We start from the raw sequence: 13966 nt of genomic DNA on the forward strand, positions 1-13966 counted from the left end.
CTAATTCAGTCTGTAGCCTAGCTGAAGATCACAAGTACCCTGCTCTTTGACGACAGTCTCTGGTAATTTAGGGTTCTTCCTCTGGACAGACTGCTGCTGGCCTCAGGGAGCTGTAGCAGGTTCCCAACGAGAAGGCCACGGTTCTCACAGCTGTTTGAAACGTGCTGCCCTTGCCCCAGTTTTCTCACTGTTCCCTTTTTCTGTTTCCAGGACTGCTGCCTGCCCCATCTGGCTTTGTGGTATTGCTCGGTGTGTTTTCCTTCCACTAGTGCACACAGTAGCCACTGTTGTTGTGACCCGTTGCTGAACGCCTGACTAAAAGCTCTGGGCTTCAGGGAAAGGGAGAGGTGCCTTCCAAGGGACTGGTGTGAAGAGTAGCTGGGGAGCAGTAAAATTTCCTTCCCTTCTCCTCCAGCATGCTGAGTCAGCATCTACCGAATGTCGCTCTTAGTTCGTGCTCTCTAGCGACGTTGCTTGAGTACAGTGAAAACCACAAATACATGGGCTAATAAGGGCAGAGTGTTCTTGTGCTTGCTTCTCCAGCTCAATAGGAAGCCTTTAATAAGAGTTTTCCTAAATAGCGTTGCTTGCGAAAAGGGGAATTCTGCTCTATTCTTTTAACAAACAGCCATTTCATGAGAGGTTGTTTTTTCTTCCTCCTCTCTCGGTACATTCCAGAAGACTTTATACCTTTGCTGGTTACTGATTGATAGTTCTGCACTGAGCTCCCTTTAATTTTGCAATAAACTAACAAGGAGGCTGAGACCACAAGTTTACAGAAAATGACTTATTTACTCAACGGGATTTACAAGGACAACAAAGTCAGATTTAGTAGTTCCAGTGTGGTCCTAGGAAGGGCAGGAGGAGTACTTGAAAAATTGTACTGTATAAATAATCAAACAAAAATAGTTTGCTTATTCTTCTGTGTGAAGCAGTCATATTTCAGTTCCTAGGCCAACTTCATCCCAGGACCAGCAAGGGCTTTCAGCACATGCAAGAACTACACTATTCTCAACAAACATGGGTGATGGAAACTTAGGTATCTTAAATAAGTGTTTTTATTTTTCTTTTGTGCCTCCAGAAAATTGGCATCTGCTAAAGTCATACCAGTGGAAGGAGATTCTCTTTTCACCATGACATGTAAGGTTTCAAGAGATTATAAAAATAAAGGTGTTGACTTCTGGATTAATTTTGGAATTAACAACTGTCTGTTTCTGTCTGAAACAAGAACACTATTTGCCTGGAGAAACTATTATTTCTATTCCTGTAAAGATGAGGGACATCATAAGAGGAGTCACGAATTTTCTCAGGTGTCTAAAATTAGGAACTTGAAAATGTGTTCCCCATATTTCTTTGTGTTTCTGTCCAGGTTTTCTAAGTGTAAGGAAAAGTATTCTTGCTATTTCTAATAGTTACAAGGGGTTACTTTACAATCTAAGGTTGGTATGCTGATATTGGGACAGTAAACAAATTTTTCATAAGATTGGGAAATTGTATCAGTCAATTGTGTGTGTGTTGGTTTTTTTTTTTCACTTTTTTTTTTTTCTCCCCAGAAATCATTCTGAAATTTGAATCTGAGTGAATTTCTACAGTGTAATTCTGTCAGAATCTGAAAGCTGAGAACTGATTTTTCACCAGCTTTACCAGCTGCAAGTGAATATGCTAAAAGGTGTAAGACAATAGTTCACTGAATTCCAGAAGAAAGTGAGTGGGACAAGTTTTCAGTGTTACGGGGCTATAGAGCTGACCTTTTGGTCTTTTTTTTTTTTTTTTTTTTTTTTTAGCAGTAGAGGGTGTTTTCCATTCATTTGCACAATCATGGGCAGAAGAAGCTCTATATTCTTCATCCATCACAGGCTAAAAACAGAAAGCAGTAACAAAATCTGCTTACCAGTTGTGCATGGAGAGGTATTATGTTTTTCTGTGACTCTTGGCCATAGTTGTAATGAAAGTACCTCTGATAATGAAAATATTTTGTTCCATTAATACTGAAAATAGGAGCTGCTATTAAAATACTGTGTATTTTAATACGATAAAGTTGCTACATGATATTTTAATGTTCTCATTGTTGATTGTTCTGCTGAAAGAAAATAAACTCATGACTGGCATTGCACCTGTGGAATAAGTGGAAGCTATGCTTGGCTGGTAATAATGTCCAGTATCTGTCAAAAGGAACCACAACAGAGGCAACTTTTCCTTACCTACTTAGACTGTGGATTTGGCAGGTCTCCTGTACTAAACAGGGTAAATCTGATCTGTATTTTAATGGCAGATCTCCAAGGAAAAGTTGAGGAAGTGCTTCTGCTAATTCAGTGCAAGGCACTCTTTCTAGTAAATCTGCTTGGACTTGTGACCCCAGACTATTTCCAGGCACTATTTAGCATTGAGAGGTGGTTTCTTTCAAGCGTGGCATTTAGCAGACCAAAGGAAAATACTCTAACCCTCACTCACCTAATGTTGGTTATTTGTAAGATAACAAGTTCCTAAGATCAGAACTGAGCACTGTGTGAGACTCAGCTGGTTCTCTCCATGCACAAAGCACAGAATCACAGAATGGTTTGGGTTGGAAGGAACCTTTATGCACCCTCTAGTTTCAGCCCCCTGCCATGGGCAGGGACACCTCCCACTAGACTGAAGCCCCATCCAGCCTGGCCCTGAACACCTCCAGGGATGGGACAGCCACAGCTTCTCTGGGCAACCTTCTCCAGTGCCTCATTGCCCTCTGAGTAAATCATTTCTTCCTAATAGCTGATCTAAATCTGCCCTCTTTTAGTTTAAAACGGTACTCATGAGGAAGGCACACAGCTGTTTCACTCTGTATCTCCTTTGTTTACCTGTGCATTTTCTCCATATCACGCTGGGGCTTAACAGTTTCCTCAGCCACCTATTTATAATTCTCTGAATAGATTTCATTCCATTTCAAAGGATAGCCATATGTCCATTTCAAAGCAATGGAGTTTAAACACATCTTTCAGGTTGGTGAAGGAGACTTGGATAAAAGCTATTATGTTCTTTAGATGTGATGCTGGGAAGCACATGGTAACACCATTCGGGGCCTCAAAGTGAATGTAGGATTGGAGACTGATGAAGACACTGGGCTTTGTGTGCCACTAGTCACTGCCAAAGTATTGCCGACCAAAGTTTTACTCTGGGAAAAACTAAAGAAATCATAGCAATTTCCAGTAAGGGGACGTAACTGGATTTTTGCACCTTTATTAAAAGATACGTGTATTAAGAGGAGTTTTCTAAATCTGACTGCCTTAATGTTTTTCTTTGGAGGTGGGGGTGAGTACAGGTCTGCTTTTCTCCTTTTGTTAGCTTGTGTTTGAGCCAGAGTTTGGGGCACTCTGCACACCTGCAGAGTGAGATTCAAACTATATTATGCTAGGTGCACTGAAATGAATATTGGTTGATGATATAGGAATGCACAGCTGTACCTGATGGAAGAATTTTGGAGTAAATGAGGCTGCAGAAGTGTGACGAAATTTAACGCCACATTTAGTGCTTAGCTAACAGCCTCTTGATTTGTACTTATGGGAGAACTGAACCTCTCTGTAGGCTCTGCAGACTTGCAGAAATGAAGAATAATTTTCAGTGAATTCCAAAATAAGCATTCTGCTCAGAGGAAGTGTGCACGTTTTTTAACTGTACCTTTCTACAGACACTTTAAAACGGTGTAACAAGGTGTCTGGACTGTTGTTAGTGTTGAATGGATATTGAAGGACACATCAGAAGTTGGTAAGTTCAGAGGTGTAGCTTGGCTTAAACATAAAGAGTGAAGAAAATTTATGCTCCTACAGCTATCAGGGCTGTGGAGATCCCAGCTGAAGAGGAAGCCAAAAAGTCTAAAAGTTTTTTTTAAAAAAATAGTTGAATTATTCTTCTTGTTCATTTTTATTTTTGAAGTGTGTAGAATGAGTTCCTTTTGAAGGAGAGCAACATAAAGTTTTGTAGGATTTGTTGTTGTTGTTTTTTAAGAAAGATCCTTAAATACGGTATCGTTCCGTTACTATGTGGTGCATAAATAACATACATGATGGCACAGTGTAAGATTATCTTGGCAAAGGCATAGGATGACTGCATTGCTTACAAAGCTTTTGACACGTGAATAATGTGGTCATTGCAAAAGTGTGCCAATGAAACTTCATATCCCACCATTATGTATGTGCATAGAAGTTTTTGTTAGCGTGCTCTTCTTCAGCATGTTTCTTAGTACCTGATCGGGGAAAGCTCTCAGTGTTGTGCCTTATTGTTGTATCTTATGCCCGGCTGTCAGAATAGCCTCTAAGCTGCGGGTTTTGTGACACAGTGAAAATGAACAACTACGAGCTGTTCAAGGGGAAAGGTCTTGCATCCCATGCCTGTTCACAAGCAGAGGTGGGTGGGCTGGCGTGAGTGGGGAGGAAGAGTCGTGGTCTTGGTGAGGCTGCAGACTCCGTCACATCCTTGGTAGCTCACGTCATGCTGCTTGGCAGAGACATGATGCCACCACTGTGGTTATGACTCTGTGATCTGATACAACTTTTGTGGCATCTTTAATTAAAAAAAAGAAAATAGTGTGTCGTATCATACTACTTATTGTTAAAAAGCAGGAGGAAGCCATGATCAGAGGGAGGGAGGAGCAATGGAGAAAAGAGCAGAGAAATTTGTCTTCCTTTAGGTATGGCAAGCTGTTAGTTTATTCCAGTAGCATCATGAAGCCGTATCCATAGAGTAGCATTCACGATTCCCATCTCCCTTCCTCCCATGTCAGATACTGCTGAAGACAGGCTGTTAAGTTCAAGGAGGACATGTCTGAAGTGGACTGTGTTCTCAGTAAAGTATAAGGACCATCCTGGTTCTTTGAAGAAAACAACAACAAAAAACCACATACATGTTTCTGCAATTTTTGTCAGGCTTCTAAGTGGAGACCAGTTGTAATCGCAGAAACTGCAGCGGCTTAGAGATCCCCAAAGCATTAAGAGGTAAATGAGGTTATACGCTTCTCTATCCATGGAATTGACAGTGTTTGCTTTCGTGCTTTCTGTTATTATAAAAGAAGTACATGCTCACAAGTGTGAGGGACTGCTTTTCTCTTGCAAGCAAGACTTTCCTTCATGCCATCAGAGAATTAAATGTTTTTGTAGCACTGTGTGGGTAGTACCAGCTGTTGCTGTTTGCCAGTATCTTGTGATCCTGAAGAATATCGGACTACCCTCCTGTGTGCAGATAGCCCTGTGAAATGTAGTACTGCTATGCTTCAGATCAGTGGAGCAGTATCACTACCATACCTTTCTTCATGGCTCTGTGTTTCAGCCAAAGAAAGGAAGTGTTTAAACTGGATAGAAATTACTTGAAAAATACATTTACCATTTGCCTTTCAAATTCCAGAGTTTTGGTTTTACTAAAAATTGGTCCTTTGGCATTACGAGTGACCTGAAAAATTCACAAAATATTATTCTCTCAGTAGATGCTTTTTTAAGGAGCATCACATTGTTTGTTGGAGAATGTTTCTCAGAACAGTAGTTTGATATTTATCTATCAGAATATGATGTTTGATATTTCATCTTTTTAACAATATCCCTTTTACTGCACTTTCTTGCAGTTCTCTTCTAGTTACTGCACGTAGGTCAATATTTTCTGAGCTGAATTTGCTGAAGGTCAGAGTAGGGGGTTGCCCACACACTCTGCCTGTGCCTGAGGGATTCCAGTCCTTGCCTAGACTGCTCTCTGCCTTCCTGTAGCTATAAAAATTCATTTCCCTTCCCCCTCTCCCTATCTGTTTGCAGGTTATCTTGACGAATCAGATTACCACATCACTGAGCAATGGCCTTGCGATCCCAGCAGACCTGGTGTCTCCAGCTGATGATTTGTTCTTGTCTGAAGGTAAGAGATCCCTTCTATCAAAACTGAAACTCTATACTGACACAAATCCACATTGTAACTTTCTGTTGATGTACAGGGGTCTAGGAGAGTCAGGTTATCAAGCCAAAGATAAAACCATGAGGAGATGAAATTATTTTTCAATTTCTTTGATTTTTTTTTCTTTTCTTTTTAAAATAAATTAAGCAGTATATTAACTAAAAGAAACTGGCCCTTTCTAAGGGGTGGGAATGGATTTTCAAGCTGTGCTCATTTCTGTAATATGTTCCTTAGCATTCTACTTTCATTTCACACAGCATTATTATACTTTCGTTCACAGAGCATTACTTTTCTCCTTCTGGAGCTGTGACTAGAGTAAATACACAGGCTAGGCCACAATTTTAATCTTTTTTAGTGATTATTGGTGATTCCAAAAAGAAACAGCTGGTCATAAAAGAGGGAGAGCGCATAATCACTCCTCTCCCTTGTCCAGTCTTCAAGCACAGTGATTCAAACTGCAGCTCTCAATATTGCATGAATGTAATATGAGCTTTTGTGTGATGCCATATACTACTTTACATCTTCATGTTTCTTTTGTTTCTGCAGAGTATTAGAGACAAGTAGCTCTCTCTCTCTCACACACACACACACACGCATTTTGGGGGTAGTAGTGAGGACTTACTGTGCAAAGTATAAAAGATACTGAATCAGGGTTTGCAATGTAATACAATTTCAGCTTTTCCCACTTGAATAATCAGAGTGCCGTCAGAGACAGATATAGAGAGTTTTCTTATTTCAACTTAAATTCAACTATAGGCCGAAATGTATGATGATAAGCAACGCTCACCTTTCCTGCAAAGGCATGATAAATGCATGGGGAATTTTTACTTTGTGTAACATGGTTATTTCCCCTCTTTCTCTCCTTGGTGAGCTTTCTGGTTCTGGTCAGCTTATCTTTGTTCTGGTTGACCAGAGCTGTCCTCTTAAGCTTGTCTGACTTAATGCAAGAACAGCTTGGTGGCAAAAACAATTAAGCAGTGGTAAAAAATGACATTATTCTGCAATTCATTTCAACAGACAAGAGGAAGACGTTGAGTATATATTAAACAGAATGTGAAAGAGCAGCAAATAACTCCAGTGTAATGTCTTGACACTGACTGATGTGTTCACTTCATAATTTTGTCAATAGGAGTGCTTGGGCAAAGCATGGTCCATTAAAGCATTTTGAAACCGTGCTTGTGGCTTTTGTTGGCTCCATCCATTGACAAGACATCACTGAACTTCATTGCTTGAATGTCTTGCTCCCTACCTCTGTCAGAGAGTTGAAATTTGGTAACTATATTTGGAAGAGGAAGACATAATTTTTCATCTTTATGATTTCCTTCTTGGAATGAATATGTTACACGTTGCCTCATTAAATATTTTAGATCATGGCAGTTGTACTTTAATTTGTCCTCTGGAATTGCAGTGTATCAGCTTCCTCAGAAAAGGAGAGCATAGGTAATGCTGAAGTAGAAGTAATAACAAAATATATACTCAGCCACACATACTTTTTCTTGTGGTTAAAATATTTTGAAGTGTCTTTGGAAAAAGTTGTAATCCTTTGAAATTTTCCTGCAAATGTCAGAAATGTGCAGGGCTGTATATGAGCTACAGTTCTGAAATCATGACTGTGTAAGAGATGGTATGATGATTTTCATAGCAATTACAGCTTATTAATGAAGGCACTATGTTGTGTCTGAACTCCCTACCACCATTATTTTTCAACTTTTAACCCAAGAATGAGTGAAAATGCGTTGGTTGCCTCTTTGTGTGTTGTTACTTTGTTTTTCTTGTTCCTTGGTTTTAATTAAGCATCTGAAGTGGTAAAACATTCCAGCACAGCACTTTTTGAAAATGGAAACTGTTTGGCCCTCCAAGGCTGAACAAGAATGGCACGGCAGTGATGCAAGCTCCTTCAGTAATTCAAGTTTTATCAAGGGATTGCAAGGGTGTTCAACTTCTCTTCCTCCTCCCCTCTCCTTTCCACTTCCATCAACTAACAGAGGTGGTATTTACTAGCTGTGTTGTATAATGGGAGAGCACAGTTCATCTCCATGCCATTTGTTTTTATCTCCTGTCTTTCTCATCCGTAATGTGGTTGCTTCTGGATTGCCAGTTTACTTCAGTTTTAACCCATGCTGCCTACCTATGAGAAAAAAAAAAAAAGGTAATTTCAAGCCCATTCAACATTATAAACATTCTCCATGTTTATAATGCTTTCAAAAGCATGGCTTGTGTTTTTCTATATAACATTAGAGTGTTGGCCTGTCCTGAGAAAATTCCTCCGAATTTATTTCATATTGACTCTCAAACAGCCTAAGAGTAGCAATATGTTAATCTTCTGACAGTCTTTCATACTTTAAGATTCCTTAATGAATTTGCCTTCCTGGGTTGGAGTGATATTCATAGTATTTACTCCTATTTTACAACTGTGCAGGAAAGAGTTGTTGGGTGAGTAGTCCATGCACACAAAGAGAATATGTTGCAGTCAAGAATAGAAGCCAGATTCATGACTGGGTTCTTACCTCATTCTTCCTTTTCACTCATCACCAACTTAAGCTGAATTTGAACCAGTGACCTAGATGTGAAAGGACCCGTAACACATTATTAGTCCTGTAAGCAAATCAGACCTCTTGGTTTGTATATGTCTGATATGTTGTTTTAAACCTATCTGAAACCAGTCCTGTCATAGTAAATGGCTTGCTAAAAGGGTGATCTTTCTTAGACAGAGACAGAAATAAAAAATTCAGACTGAATGTGTTGTTGGAAAGAAATGGAATGTTGTAGTGGCTTTTGTTTTTGCTTCTGATCGTGCTTTGGAAGGGTATTTTGTGGGCTATGTGTTAGATTAGGCAAGAAACCAAGGAAGCTGTTCACTTGATGTGTGACAAAGTTAATCTGATGAGCAAGCTGAAAGGACGTTGTCAAGCTGCTTCAGGCTCAAAGTTTGTCGTCTTTAAAATTATATTGTAATACATGAAAACTTGTCCTAAAAACATGTTAGATTTTTACGAGAATAATAAAGCCTGTACAAAAGCAGCACAGATCGTAAAATCTCACCACTTACATAACAACGTAAGAGCTGTTGAACTGTGCTTGTTTTTACTCATTGCAGGAAAATGTTATGTCCAGCTAAATTCCCAGATCTGTGCATACATCTGCTTCAAGACAGAAAAAATGCTTAGTTTGCTGCAAATAAATGTTGAATAAAATAGAAAAGTTTTTGTACCTATGGACTGAGTCCTGGCATTCAGTTGGCCTTTACATATTTGCCAGATTATTATCTGAAGTTCAGTAAGACGTATTTTCTTTCTTCAGCTCAAAAAGTCTCAGGCATGTAAGCTTGTCACTTCTCTAGAAGACAAACTCGGTTTTTATTTGTAGCCATACTGTTCTTACATATCGTGTCATCATAGGGGATAGACTGGATGGAGCTTGATGCGGATGCTGCTCTTTGCATTTCATCCTTGCTTTATGGAATAGCTTTTTAGCCGTTCCAGTAAAAGACAAGTTTGAGAAGCTTCAAGGTGATTTTAAGTTGTTCAGAGATGGGCAGACTTGCCCATAACTAGGCTTCAGAATGTGGCCTAAAGAATTAAAACTTCATTATTTAAATGTATAGCAATTACCCCTTACTCCCAAGTTAAAATAACCATCTCTTTAACAATTAGAGAGATTTAAGTGTGTTAGTCTAAAGGATTAAGCATTATTTGTGGCTGTGACTGTGCTATTTTATTTCTGGATTTTACCTAATGTAGAGGATCTTTAGAAATGAATTCTCAGACAATTTGTTTGATTGCTAGCTAGGAGGTGAACTTTCTGCGTTTCATAAGTGTTAGTCTTGGAAAAATCAGGCTGAGCAAAGTAACTCAAATTGTAAAGCGGTACAAAAGGATAGCACAGTGTGACCCACTTGAGGTCCCCTCTAGTCCACCAGTGTCTGTCCTGTTAATATATCTGCCAGCTGCAAGCTTACGCTTCCTCTTGCAGACATCGAAGACAAGCCCCATCTTTCTCAGAAAAAGGTCAGGAGAGTGTTGGCATGAACAAGAACAGAGTCCTCCTCCCAGCATGCACAAACGTAAGGCAAAAAGGGAAATTCTGTCTCAGGCTTCTTAGCTCTCAGCTAGCACTTTCAAATATTTATTTGGAAAAGTCAGAATTATTTTGTGTTTAAAATTGTCTATAAACTTGTGCTAACTCTGGGGAGGCCAGTTTTCGGTCTTCAGCCATTTGTGTTCATCAAGCAGTTTGTCATAGCACTGTATATTTTTAATGCACAATTTGAGCAATGAGTTTAGTCTGACCTTTTCATCTCTGTTGCTGTGATCCTGAGTTCTTTTAAACTGTTGAGCAGAAATAGTCTTTCGTATTGTGGAGACTGAAGAAAACTAAGCTACCATAATATCTTCCACCCATGGGGTTTTCCTACTTCTGATCGCGGGATTTTAGTCTTGGGGGCAGAAGATTTGAAGCTGGAAGATTTGACTTCTATTCTTTGCTTTGCTCTTGCTCTGCCAGGTTGTGGTTGAAACGTTTAACTCTTCAGGACTTGGTTTACCAGTTTTAAATGATGTAGGGATATATTCTTTGCAACTTTTTTTTTTTTTTTTTTTTAAGTACTTCAAGATATTCCCATTGGGAAAGTAATAAGTTGACCTGCTGTTCACCTCAGAGTAAGACCAGTTCTGTAGTTTATTTATTACTTATCTCCTTTCAAATCCCTTTTTTCAGTCCTGGTGCTGAAAGGAGAGATAACACTGAAGGAATTACCACAAGAACTCAGGGGCCCCCGAAGATAGAAGTCTGTTGTTTGGTTTGGGCTTTTTATTTATTGATTTATGTGTACACTTATGTTTAAGGTTGGACCTGCAAGTGACTTAATAAAAATCAAAAAGAATATTCTGTGAGAACCCTAAACATACCTGTTTTGGAGGAACTTTGAACTGACAAACAGAGCAGCTGTTAAACAAGTTTCTAAAACACACTTCCTCCTTCTAGTTTTACAGCTAATGCAGAGTAATTCATGTCTTAGTGAAGTGTTCCAGCATGATATGAATTTAAATAAAAATATCATAGCACTTGACGTGCTTTAAGCCTGTAATGTTTTAACTGCATGCTATGTAAACGTATTATAGGCTGATTAACACAATTTTGCTTGGTAGGAGGTAGTTTGTCTTGGATCCATGAAACACTGGTGTTATTTAAAAAAAAAACAACCATTTTAATTAAATGATAAAATTCATAAATTAACATCCTATCTTTTTAATAAAAATCCACTCTGACTTTTTGAGACCCCAAAATTTGGGAATAGTTACTAAAAACATTTTTGTTCTCATTATGGAATAATCTAGAGGTGGGGAGATTGCTCGGCCTGTTCATGAACCTTGAGTGCAATTTGTGGTATGATGGGAGAAAGGTCTTTAAACTGTGACCCCTTATGCAGACCCTATGAAGCTTAGAGAGTTTTTAACTGTGCAGAAAAAAGCAATGAGTACAAATAACACTAGTGGTATTGCCAGAGAATTGTTGGAATTCACCTCAAATAAATCTGTACCTATGCATACTGACGAGTACATTACCCACCACTGATGTGCTTGTGTGAACGCAGAGGACTAAACCACATTTCTGAAAAGGTAATAGAGTTCTCTGTTTTGTGGTTTATCTTGATATACCCACTCAGCCCAAGGCCAAGTTACCCTCCCATGCAGGGACAACAGAGCCCAGCGAGTCCGTCAGCCACGGGGCTGTGCCTCCAGGTCCAAGCCCTGGGTATCTGTGACTTTAGTGTAGGAGTTGATCGAGTTACTCAACTCATTGGTTCCAGTTCATGTGAGCTGTAATGGAACAGCTGGAGTTATTTTTTTCCTAATTCTTTAATGTGCTGCTGGGCTTCATGTCTCAGCTGTCTTTTAATAAACTACCCCAGCATAGACCCTGTGATCCCTGTCAACAATGCTGTGGGAAGCCTTTTGTTCAGTCTGTTCTCTGCCCTCGAGTTACTTCTCCAGCTTCAAAAATCACCAGGAAAAGATTGTAACTGAAAGGTGAGAAATAAACTCTTCATTTACCTGGTAGGAGTCAGGATATGATGTAGCACTTCAGGATAGGTAAGAAATGGATAGCAAAAAGAAAGAGACATGTTGATAAATCTCATTGATACATACATAAGAGAGAAAAAGGAGCCTGCTCAAATTAATGAGGTTTAATTCTTGTGCTTGAACTGTATTCATGTGTCTGGTAACTGTGCTCCTTAGTGCTTCAGTGGAAGGAAAATGTCCTTCTAGTTGCTGAGAATGCTTCAAGGAAGTGCACCATCATTATAGGGCCTGGGAGAAATGATATTAACCATTAGGGGAAATGGTATTGTGATTGTTTCTACATGATGCAGGGTTGCGGTGTATGGAGCAGTTAGATTTCACGATAACAGTGGTCATGTCAGCCCGTACTAATTTTGATGCTATATTTCAACAAGTGGGAAGTAGTGACATATAACATCCAGCCAAATTTTAACGGCTTTTTAATCAAAATATAAATCTCTCAGTAAAATGGTGTTACAGAGACTGTACATGTCTATGGAAGTTTCAAGCTGAATGACACATGTAATCACTTGATCTAGACTACAAAAGGGTTGAAAACTGTCAGCAGAAGCATTCAAAGGCCTCTATGTATCAGTTTAAGAGAATCTCCGTTCCTTCTTTCCTGATTGTTGTGATGATAGAATACCAAGTTTTACTGCTTTGTTGTGGTTTCTTTCTGAAGATGCGATATGACTGACAATCATTAATCTACAATTTGTAATCCAAAAACGCTTCAGGTGTATTTGCTGGGAATCACTCATCTATATCATCAGAAGCATGATAACAGAAGTGCTTACAGTCATAGCTGAGTGGTTAGAAGCTAGCACCTCTTGGCTGCTTACCTCAGCAGAGACAGTGCCAGACTGAGTATGTTGCACCTTCCAACGCAAAGCAAAATGGGTTTGCTTCAGAATTCTGTTTCCCAACACTAGTTTTTCCCTGTTTTCCTTTAACTGCAATAAATGGAGAGCCTGCACAGGTCAGCCACTGACTTTCGTGGCATGTCGCTGTAAAGCAGCGTAACAGCACTGCAATTTGTGCCCTAAAATGTTTTAAAATAAACATTTATCATTTTGTACAGAATAGAGAAGATCAACTTGCATTTTCACTGTGGTCCTGCAAACCAATGGCTTAAATCAGAAACAGAAGGTATGGTTTGGCTCTAGACTTGTTCTGCAGCCCTACATCGTACCCTAGTGTTGGTGGAACTGCTCCGAACTAACTTATCTTTCAAAATGTGTTGTGAAAATTATTCAAGGGTATGTACAAGCTACACAGCACGGCCCCCATGCACAATGATCAATTAAATTCTGCCCGATGCTGTTCTTAACTTACTGGATTCTCCTTAAATCTGTACAAACAGGCTGAGGCAAAATAAAATAAAAATAGAATCTTCATTATGTAGTAGCAGTCAGTCCCATTCCTTGTGGAGTTTTATAGTACCGAAAGTGGATCTCTCTTCTGGTGGGACTGGGAGAGATCTGACAGATTTCTGTATGTGGGGATGCATCACTGCGAAGGACCTGTATTTGGCTTGCAGTGTCACGTGAATCATGTAGCTCACCTTCAGAACACGGACCATTTAGGAATGACTCTGGGTTCAGGTGTTATGCAGATTGGGAGGGCCAGGGAGAGAGGACAGAATGATTTCAAGGTCTGATGTCTATGTTCTGGTTGTAGTTCCAGCTGGGTTTCCTCTGGATTTACTGCAGGATGTTTGAAAAAGTGGCTCCTTGTTAATCTGAGGCAGCCTCTATGATTGATGATTCCCCATAATCGTAAAAAGAGGACTTTGGTGTTTCTGCTTCATTTGTGTGTATTTCCTGCTTTAATATTGTAATAATGATTTATTGTCATAAATGATGGAAGTTTTATAACCTATTAGCCTTTTTTGGAGGTTGAAGCTGGGTGCTCTGGCATGTGAATGAACTTCTTCCCAGTGACGTTCTGCTGCTAAAACGTTACATTAAAACCCAAACATAATAATAAAAAGACAGCATATG

At 39.4% G+C, this 13966-nt stretch overlaps 1 protein-coding gene across 4 annotated transcripts in view; it reads left to right on the forward strand.

The window, feature by feature from the left end:
* RAD51B (RAD51 paralog B) overlaps window positions 1–13966 on the forward strand; it is a 412254-nt gene that overhangs the window by 201419 nt on the left and 196869 nt on the right. For all 4 annotated transcript variants that reach the window (XM_035327969.1, XM_035327967.1, XM_035327968.1 and 1 more), the window contains one exon: window positions 5769–5865. In XM_035327969.1, coding sequence (XP_035183860.1) covers window positions 5769–5865 — 97 coding nt within the window. The remainder of the gene's footprint in view (window positions 1–5768; window positions 5866–13966) is intronic.

This window comes from Oxyura jamaicensis, chromosome 5 (assembly GCF_011077185.1).
Source record: "Oxyura jamaicensis isolate SHBP4307 breed ruddy duck chromosome 5, BPBGC_Ojam_1.0, whole genome shotgun sequence".
NCBI lineage: Eukaryota > Metazoa > Chordata > Aves > Anseriformes > Anatidae > Oxyura > Oxyura jamaicensis.